General features: G+C 41.5%; 1 protein-coding gene across 1 annotated transcript; it reads left to right on the top strand.

The window, feature by feature from the left end:
• The first annotated feature begins 4,778 nt into the window (after nt 1-4,778).
• Nucleotides 4,779-5,537, top strand: olig4 (oligodendrocyte transcription factor 4). Its single transcript, XM_061083468.1, has one exon. It carries the CDS (start codon nt 4,779-4,781, stop codon nt 5,535-5,537), a length of 759 nt encoding a protein of 252 aa, XP_060939451.1.
• The last annotated feature ends 5,561 nt before the right edge of the window (nt 5,538-11,098 follow it).

Here is an 11,098-nt window from a genome sequence, read left to right as displayed (position 1 = left end):
GGCAGCACTCCCAGTTCTCAGAAACACTTGTCGGCCCCGTTCAGGCACTTTGTGGAACAATTTTATATCTCTCTTCACAGACATTTGTCCTCAGAGGGAAAGGTTTAGATCTATAGAAGAAGCAAAACCAAGCCAGTCCCGAATATCAGCCTGATATGATCATTGTCTGCTGCAATGATCTTGATCTCAGAGCCTTGATATCAGAGCGACGTTGATAAAATGGTAGTAAACAAAGGCTGCTGAGCGTCCTCGGCTCTCGACCACATGTCCAGATTAAAGCTCGGTGTGTGTGAGTGAACTGAAGATCCTGCCGCTGATCCCGTTAAAGAATGACCAGCGGAGAGTGAAGGAAGCCTCACGGTACACAAAGCGCAGGTTTGCTCTTCAGCTCAGCGCTTTATTGAACCATGATAAGCCCTAATCTGGCCTGATCCTCTGTTGCTACAAGCATATGCCTGTGATAATGCCCTCATTTTCTGGTCACCTGAGCACTTTCATCGGAGTGCACCCCGTGAGGCGGCAGAAGAGGGGCTCCCTAAAGCCTAAAAACAAGTCTGTCAAGGAGCCCTTGAATTGGTTGAAGGCCCCTGAAAGGTGCCGTCCAGAGAAGAAAGTCAAACACTCACTGAGGCAGGGTTAAAAACTGAAGGATTATGTGCAAACATGGAGGGTGGCTACGCTTTCATTTGTAAAACGCAAAGCTCAGAGACCCTTGTGTCTCCCTGTGTGGCCCGTTGCCTCTGTAAACACATGAATGAGAATACCAGTGAGCAGGAGAATGGGATTTTTCTGGCTCATGCATAAAATAATGGAGTAAGAGAAGGACTGATTACACCCCTTACAATGATCCATATATGTGTTCAGAGTGTTTGTACCAGTACACAACTTCTCTGTGCTGTTTCTTCTCATTGATTCCATATTATTTGATTTATACGAGTGGCAATCTGATTAATCGAACTTCATGTGCAGTTAAAACAAAGCCTAGTTTCTCCCAAAGTACATATCATGTATTAAGAGCATTAATGCTCCACCCATCTAATATTAGAGTGTATTGATCGTGTTCTTCTCTTTGGATTATATCAAACACAATGAAAGGTGTGGCACGGAACCAGCCATTAAAAGGTCTGGAAGACGGGAAAAAGGGATAAAATCTGGACCATTGTGTCCAACACAGTTAATTAGGACCTGACCCAATTAACAGAAAAGAGTCCAGCAGCCATGTTGGCTCCGAGCCTAACGATGGGAAAATCCATATGCTCCAAATAAATGGCCCGTGTTTGCTCTCAAGATTTCCCAATTATAATATCACTGAATGTTGGCTAAGCCAAAGCACCCTGCAGGGCCCCCTGATGGTGCTGTGGCAGGGGGTCCTGAGGGCCCTCTTGATTCCCACTCCTAACTTTTTGTGGGTCCATTTGTGTCGGTCCTTATACTCAGAGGAAGCGCATAGCGAGCTGCAGACTTTTGTGAGCGTCAGTGTAAGTCAATCAAAGATAAAACTATATATATATTAGAGCTGTCAAACGATTAAAATATTTAATCGTGATTAATCGCATTTTGTCATAGTTAACTCGCGATTAATCGCAATTAATCGCAAATTTGTATCTATTCTGAATGTTCCTTCATTTATTATTTTTCCATAATTTTACTTTCGTTTTAATGCTCTTATCAACATGGAAAAGTGGATTGGCTTGCTTTATGCAAATGTTTTATATTATTGAAAAACAACATTGCCAAACAGGGCGGTACAAAATAAAATTATAAAGTGCACATTTCAGGTAAACAAGGCCTCTCCCTATAGTGCAGTTAAACCATGGCTTAATATTTTCTTTTTTTCAAGTTTGCTGTGAACATTGCAGTCAGGCCTCTTATTTCAGAAACAATGAACCATAACAGTTAGGTTACCAATAAAAGGTAAGCCTACTACTTCTTTGCTTTAAGCTAGCTACTCAAACAGACAAGCAACAAATAACAAACAAACAAAATACACAGGCAGGTGTCGGCCTACTTTGAAATAAATGAAACACACAACTTTGTAGGGCTATTTGAGTCCTCCCCTTATTTGTGGAAAATGTATGAAATAAGAAGTACCCTATTTTTAAATAAAGAAAAACATATAGCTGCAGCCTAATAGTGTAACGGACTGGGTTTATGTTTATGTTTGGTTTTGACGTATGCTCAGTAAAACACTGTTGAAGGAGCGCTCTGATGTCTGACGGTCATGAAGGGGTCTGGGATGGACATGTGACTGTTTGAACCAATAGGATGGGGGGATCGGGGATCAATGAGGAAGTGAAGTGTTGATGTCTGCGAGAGACGGAGTAACAGCGAGAGGTGCACGTGTTCGTGTAGAGGAAAATACCAGTTACTAAACCACGAAGAAGTTCCGTGTCCTGTGGGACGCTACAATAGCTTTAAAATATATATTTTAGGTGGCGAAATATTAAAACAAAAAGCGAGAGCAGGTCAGACTGAAGGCGAACACAGATACTGAAGCTGCAGCTGCAGCTCTGCTTTAACTCGCGTTAAAAAAATTGACAGCGTTAAAATGGGTTTGCGTTAACGCCGTTAATAACGCGTTAAACTGACAGCCCTAATATATATATATATATATATATGTATAGAAATTATAAATGTGCAGCACATGCACAGTGTTTAAGCAACATTAAAACCAACTTGGTTCCACCATCAACATACTGGTAAAAAACTAAAATCAGAGGATTTAATTCATAGTGAACATTTGTGTTCCAGGAACTGGAAACAAAAAAAACTCAAGGAAATCAGTCACTCTTAGTTTTTTGGGGGGCTCAGACAAATAAATGACGCCTCAGTCACAAAATTACTCACGAATATCAGTTCTATAAATATGGCAGAATCTTTTCATGAAGATGCACTTATAATTCCATTGGAAATTTGTGGAAATTGAAAGAAAGACAACAATATAAAAGAAAGTAAAGAAAACAAAACCTAAAATTTATTGGGTTCTTTATTGGCCCAATTCCCATACTTCCAACAAGTTTTCTGGAAAATCCGTTCAGTAAATTCTGCATTTACATGGCAACAAACAAACAAACCAACCATAACTATTAAAAACATAACTTCCTTGGTGGAGGTAATAAAGGATGATGCACAGGAGAAGAGCTGTGTGAATGTAAAAATATACAAAAGATATAGATCTCAAGTATGGGGTCACTCTTAATTTACTTAGATCCTGACGCCCACGGCTGGAGGAGAATGTCTTGTAGAGTTGGGTTAATATAAACCAGGGTGTCCTACTTTGCACCAAGATGAGAAAAGCAAACATTTTCTCAGCAGAGCTGAGCGACGTTGAAACACGACACCTTCCTGCCATGACGTCTCTTAAAATATTTCCTCCATCTGAACTCTTGTAGGTGCAATTATGGTGCTCCGGGCAAGAATGGATACCGCATCCAAGGTTCAAAACATAAAAACAATGCTTTTGCAAATCCCTTTTTTTCGCCCCAGGATGGTGAAAAACATGAGCAGAGCATTTTTATAGTTTGAAACCTTTGGCCCTGTAGCACTGCAAACTGGAGGCTTTGCTTGGCAGAGATGAGGCAGGAAATTCCTGAGCCGAGCAGATTCCAGTCTCCGAACGCTACAGAGGGAGAGATGCTGGGAAGTCGGCTTGATCCAGCCACAAAATCTGCTATGCAGACACATGCGGGACATCGACCCTGGTTAGAACTAAAATGTCACAAATGGAAACGTCTCTGTAGAGAATCCGATTTTGTGAAGTTTATGCTGTTTTCCTGACAGCTTGGTTTCATTTCAAAAGAAAGAATATGTGAAAAAGGAAACCTGAGAAAGTGCTAGTAGCTTTACGGTTGAATTAAGGGAAGACAATGCCAAGCCCACTCTTTAGTATCTTTTTAACTACCTCCTCCCCGACTGGAGGACCCCCTTCCAGTGATAGTGATGTGATTTCACAGAATGTTTGGGGAGCCGAGTCAAATTTATTTGACCCCCTTTTGTGTCATGCTCCTGGTTGAATTGTACCTAGTCTGCCATTAACGCCGCTCTTTACATGTTGAAGAACCTCATATGGTGCTTCATACCTTTCCCCAAAGTGTCTCATGGATACCATATGTAAATAAGCCCTGGAGGGCATCATATATCTGGTGTTATGGAGCAGGGCTGTAAAAACTGGAGGTCTGCCTCACTCTAGGGGGTCACTTGCACATTCACTCACTTTATCTGTACTTTGAAAATGATATGTTTACTTTAATCTTTTTATCCAAATTTTTACCATTAGAAATATGCTGTTTGCAACACCAGTCTTTATAGGAAGCTGTGGTTAACTCATGGGTGTGCAGGTTAAACCAGTGTTTTTTGTTAATGTGTAGGGGTTTCATCTGGGTTGGGGGGAAGTAACCGTGGGTGTGGGAAGGTGAAGTGGGGGCTGCAGGAAGGAGGTGTGGGAAGGGGGTGAAAGTGTGTCCCTTCTGCAATTGGCTGTGGCTCTAAGTGTCTCATTATGCGACTTATTGTTCCTTTGTTGTGCCAGCGGTATAAATACACCCCAGTTGGCCCAGAGGGTGACAGTTTAGACAGACTCACTCCTGTGGACAGACTAATCATCATTCAGAACCGCTCAAACTCTGAGAGAAGCAAGACAGTGCCGACGCAGGGAACTGGAAAAACTTAAAAACTGAGAACTGAGAAGCATCTGTAGAATCAAAGTCCTCAGCTAAAGCTCTCTGGTTTTAGTTTTGTATTTTTGGACCATTTTTTCCATTTCTCCTGCTTCAGCCGAGATGGATTCCGATGCTGGCTCCACCTGCAGCCGCTCGTCATCCCCTGACCTGGTGGTGGACGACTCCGCTGGGAGCTTCTTCTCCAACAAGATGTTCCAGACCTACTACCAAGAAGGCAGAGCAGACGACGAGGCCAGCGAGGGCAGGATGGAGCGCTGCGGTGGCGGCGGTAAGATCATGTCGGAGGACGGCAAGGAGGTGGTGCAGGACCTGAGGCTGAAAGTCAACAGCCGGGAGAGGAGGAGGATGCACGACCTCAACCAGGCGATGGACGGACTGAGGGAGGTCATGCCCTACGCCCACGGCCCCTCGGTGCGCAAGCTGTCGAAAATCTCCACCTTGCTTCTGGCCCGCAACTACATCCTCATGCTGTCGACATCGTTGGATGAGATGAAGAAGCTGGTGGGTGACGTCTATGGAGGCAGCGCCGCCATCCAGAGCCGCACCGCCAGCCACCACGCCATTGCCCCAGCAGCTCCCACAGCCCACCACCCACTCCATCCTCTGGCCCAGTCACTGCACTCCCTGGTGGGTGGCACTCCACCCACGCTCCAGCACCATCACTCGTCTTCGGTCCCAGTCCCACACTCCACTGCCAGCTTCCTGGGCTTTCATGCTCCAGTCCAGGGCCTGCTGAAGGACCCCCTGCACCTGGCCAGCTCCTACAGGCACTTCCCCGGCATGCCCTGCCCCTGCTCCCTCTGCCAGCCTCTGCCCACACCTACCTCCACATTGCACAGCCTGTCTATGAACAAGTGAGGGGGGGGGGGGCTCTCTCTCAGAACTGACCTGTGATGTTTGGATCAACACCAACCAACTCACAGAAGATTGTTTAAAAATACTGCAAAAATAATGTCTAGTGCTACATTTTGTACATAATGTATATATACCTTCATACCATGTAGAATGCTGCTATTTTTTTTTACTATGTATCTCTTTGGTATTGTTTATACAGACATATTCTAAATGCACGAAGGATTTTATCAGAGGAGCAAAGACTGTCATTTATCTGATATCTGTGGTGATGTGAAAGAAAATGTCAGAACTGAACTGGTGTGTCCTATTGTGCAGGATTTCTATTTTTCCTAAATTAAATTCTTTTTTATAATAATAACTCTTGTGTGCCTTCTTCTTTGCATGAATATGATTTTTGAAATTGTCATTGGTGGTTCATGTCATATTCCTTGAAACAATTTCTCTCAGGTACTATTTCTTATTTCAAGGCAGCGGTTTATTTCATTTACTCACAAATATGCATCAGCTCGTGCGAGAATAGCACAGCAGCATCTGCTTAGCTCAACAGAAGGGCTTTTAATGGTGCTGGGAAAGACAAAAAATGGATGATTAGGAAAGGGTGTCATTGGTTGCTAACCAGCTCTGGACAGACCAACCTTTGGAGATAAAAAAGGGACAGAAGGGCAAGACAATGCGCCATCACAGAGGCTTGAGCAGAGGGACCATCCATCTTCACCTCAACAGGGTGTAGGAGATGAAAGGCTGACACAGGCGCCAGGAAGGCCCGTCACTTTTGTCTGACACAGACATAGCCATGTTCTTAGCTCTACGCCAGAGATTTGTCACTGTCTCAAGAACGTGGATCGAGGCGCACAAAAGGCCAGTTTAACACAATGCAGTCAGTCCAACACAAGCTCCTATAAAACCAGAAGTCTTTTTTTCTTATTAATGGATTATTTTTATACTACGTTTGGTAACACATATTTTTAGTCAAACTTTGTGGGATAAACAGTTTTTGCCGAGTGATAACAACGATTACTCAACTAAACCACAAGCATAACTATTATACACACTGATTGCCGTGAACATGATTTAGTCAAACAACCCAACAATGGCCGGCCTTCACTTAGCAACAAATCAAGCGTGTAAAATACATGCTTATCCTCCCACGGCTGACAGATGAGCTGGAGATCAGGGGGAGCAATGAAGAGATGTAACACTCATTCTCACCCACCTCCCTCCTCCTCCCTTTCCTGAGAGCCCTGAATGGGTCCGAACAATGGCCATGCGAGGGACACAAAGGCCGGGGGAGCCCAAGCTCTCGTGCCTGGGACACAGACCCCCTCCATTCAATCGACATTTCATCATGGTAACAAGCGCTGTCGGGCCAAAAGGCCTGACACCCTCGCTCACCACAAAGGCGGTTAGCTCTAATATATGAGGCTATTGACACTGTAAAGAGCCCCTGTCAGTGCTGGGGGATTGTCAGCTGTGGGATGTCTCAGTGGGGGGAGGCAGCTGCCAGCCAAACCAAGCGGCGGAGCTTCTGTCGTGGGGACCGGAGTTGCAGCGTCACCTGGTCCCCGGTCCCTCGACACAGAGACCTCGGGGTCCACCCACAAGCCCCCCCCCTTCACTGGGGCACAGGTGGGAATGGGAAGCAGAACACATTGTGGAGATTAGCGGGGATCGGCCTCCCTTTGGTCGAGGTAGATAATTAGTGACACTGACTTGTGCAAAGCTGGTGTTTCCTGATCGGCACCAGATGGTGTTAACCCACGGTACGGCATCGGCGGTCTGGAGTGTGAGTGTGTGGGTGGGTGTGATGAGTGTGTTGTGTAATGGATATGCTTCTTAAATCATACAATATGGGCAGGTCCTCTGTGTGCCATTATGGTCAGCCGCTGCTGTCATCAGGGCGCTCTTTAGCAGACGCTAACCAGCAGTGGCAGCACTGGTTTAAGTCACAATGTTGTGCACAATTAACTCCGAAGATTGAACACAATGAAACAGAGAAGGGTCATTTCAGCAGGGCTCAGGGAAGTATTCAGACAGTAAATGAAACTGGTAATACTGTGATGTCGAAATACTCAAGTCAAAGTAGTCCTGCATTTAACGTTTTGTAAAAACTTCCAATAAAGGTACTTGTTTTTCCCCAGGACCTTTTTCAGAGTCATATATTAATCACAGGATTATTTTCAATAATGTGTTGATTAGCGGATCTAGACGCCAGTTTTAAACACTTTTCTAAGAGTTGTGGAGTTTAATATACAACACCTAAATGTTATAACGGTATTTCTGTTGATAATTGAGTGCTTCAAATTAGAGATGTTCTACTAGAGATGCCTTCAATACTGAGTGCAGAGTCGAGCACAAGCAAGCACATGCAGATCAATCCGATACCATGTCTTTAGTGTATGTCTGAGTGAGAAACTCCAAACTTTCTCCAGAGATACTTCTGTGTCGTAGTAGACATGTCTGACCGGAGAATCTTTGGCTTTGTTATTCATATGTAAAGACAAACTCTGTAGAAAGTCCAGACACAATAGTGTGAAAATTCTCCGCTGTTCATGTCTGTTAACGGCTTCATCCAGATAAAACTGCAGTTTTCTTTTCTTAGAAATAAGTTCTTCTTTGCCTCTGCTAAACAGCTGAACTTCATTTTTAAAGCGACGAAGAAGAACTGATAATCATTATTATTAGTGAATTATTAGTGATTTGCAAAGTTTCACTGGAATGTCCCACAAGCAGGATGGTGACATGTACTGTTGTTGTTTGTATTCCTAGATTAATTTATTTGTATTATTTGTCAGTTATGACTGTCAAACTACATTTAATAAAAGAAGTTCAAAGGGTTTAACATGAGCCAGGTCAAACAACGATGATATTATAGCAACCATCATACAGGGTTAGCCGCATACAGCTGTTAAATTGGACTATATAAGTTGTTGTTTTAAATGCAGTCGTAAAGATAAGAAGTCAGTATAAAGTCCAAATTGAGGGAGCAGATACTGATTTGCTGAGGTACATACATGTAAATGCTGCATTTCAAAGATATACAAAGTAGAGTTACAAAGTACACTATTGACAGTGAGGTTGGTTGAAGGTAATCTCTTGGAGGTTATCTGACTGATTAAAGGAGTGAATTGTGTTTATGATAATAGTATCATCACCAGACAGTGAGTTAAGAAAAACAACACAGCTACTCTTTTTAAAAGGACTGACTCAGCATTTCGTGATTTTTTAAATGCACTAGTTTCGGATCGGTACTCATAACAGGCCGATTCGCAGTATCATATTAAAATCGGGTATTGAAAAAGAAAAATGGGGTTCTGAAAATCTCTACTTATGTTTTTGGATATCTATAAATTTTGAATAAAAAATTAATGAATGTGCCTCATTTTACTGCTTTACAACTGTGTGTATCTTGAAACAACAAACATTGCTACACTAGAATTATTAAAAAGTTCATTATAAAAACATAATAATGTTAATTTAAGCTCATAATCCCAACGCTGGACTGGACACTAAAGTCTGCAACAACACATTCCTTCTTTGTGCATTAAATGTCCTACACACACAGAGTGGACAGATGGATAAGTTAACTCCTTCAGATACTGATCAATAGACGACTACTTGTCCCAACTCTGCTCAGGGCAGCCTGCATTGACAGAGTTAATTAGGGGACTGAAAGATCCAATTAAGAGGAGTGAGGGTCCGGACAGAGGAGACATATTGCAGGACATACGCACGCATTGTGCAGCGTCTGGATAAAGAGGGGACTTCAATTAAGAGAGAACACACTTCCAGAGGCTTGTGGCCTGTTCTTTTCTTTTTTACATTTTGAGCTCAGTGAAGCCCACAGACTCTTTTTCACCCAGAATACTGATGAGGGGAAAGCACAGCTGCTCATGTGCAATACGCTCACACGTCCACAGATGCACAGAGACTGATGAGGGGATTCAGGTTGGAATTACTAAACACTGATTAGCCAGCATAATGGATCAAGAAGGAGAGGTTTGGGCTGGAAACATTAGTTTGGTTTATTGTTCGGTTTATTGATTAAATGACTGTTAATGGATAGAAAACGGTTTGTATATGCTAAAATCGATATTATATTTCACTTTCTCCTTTTTTCTTGAACAGCCGGAAGTGCTGAAATCTTTCACTGCAAAACTTAAAATCTCTTCAGCCTAACTTTTAATTAAACACCATTTATAAACATTATTTTATTGCATCTAAACCCTTGTTAATATTATTAGTAAGCTTCAATGTGTTCATCCCCTTTTTTACCTTCTATTTGTTGTATCTTTTTATTGTTTTGTTGTTCTAGCCGTTAAACTCTATGCTATGGTATTCAACTGTCTGCATTTTATTTTGCTTTAACTTAGTCTTGCACAAACCTACAAGAAAAAGTCTACAAATTCAGTCTTGTTGCTAAAAAAAACTCTTTCTGTTGTGTCAGCCTCACATACTGTGTGCTTCTGCAGAGGTACAAACATCTGACATCAATAATGAGATTATGTCATACATGCACTTTAATTTATCTGTTGGTGCTTCACTTCTCAATGGTTTGTAGTAATTAAACTTGTGTTAAAACCATGTACAAACCTAAACATTGTTTGAATAGAGGTGGAATGTAACTAAGTGCATTTATTTAATTACTCTAGTGACCCCAATACATACAATTTACATTACAAATCAAGATTTGTTCTTATACACATAACATAAAAAGAGATTATTGCTTTGTTATATATATATTATACTACTCATCAGTACATATAAGTACAACTGAGGCAATGAGCTAATTGATTGATTAACCGACAAAATGAGGAATAATTGCTTTTGTTTATTCAACATTCAATGGTTCAGCTTCATAAATATGACGGGTTTTTTTGCTTTTCCTTTCAGATATCTTTGATCCATAGATTTGTTTTCAATAACACTAAAGTTTGTACAGTCGATTGGATAAAACAATTGAACAATAAAACAATAAAATTTGTAGTATAGCATTTATAACTTGCTCCTATAAACAATTATTTTATACCCCACTGTCTGTATGTCAAGGTTCAGAAGATTTTAATATAGAAATTTTGGGTATATTAAAAGGAATGTCACCTCAATTTCTTATGGGAATTCATAAATTGTACTTTTATTAAGTATAAAAAAAATGTTAATCATTAAGAGGTGACAAAGATTTTTCCACTCTGTCTTGTTCATAGTGAACATAGTGAACTCTGAAAGCCAAAACATTTTGAGAAACTAAGGGAAAATCAGCTACATTTTTATTATATCACTCATTACCTCTCCTTATGATTTATGATTTTCTTTTTAATCCTTTAGAGGTGACAAATCATTTTCACCTCATTCTTTTTAATGGTGACCCCCACTGTCTGCGTGTTGTCATTATAACTATTATTACATTTCATTTAGGTGACGCTTTTATCCAAAGCGACTTACAATAAGTGCATTTAACCATGGGTTGTACAAACGCAGAACAACAAGAATCAAGTCAGTACAATCGTCAAATGTGTCTAGTTTCAAATAATTTTGCTGTCGAAATTTGGAGAAAAATAAATGGAAAG

This window comes from Limanda limanda, chromosome 12, assembly GCF_963576545.1.
Source record: "Limanda limanda chromosome 12, fLimLim1.1, whole genome shotgun sequence".
NCBI lineage: Eukaryota > Metazoa > Chordata > Actinopteri > Pleuronectiformes > Pleuronectidae > Limanda > Limanda limanda.
This window is presented reverse-complemented; position numbering and strand designations above follow the sequence as displayed.

Coding starts and splice junctions, on each gene's coding strand:
- olig4 (XM_061083468.1), top strand. CDS start 4,779: ATGGATTCCGATGCTGGCTCCACCTGCAGCCGCTCGTCATCCCCTGAC.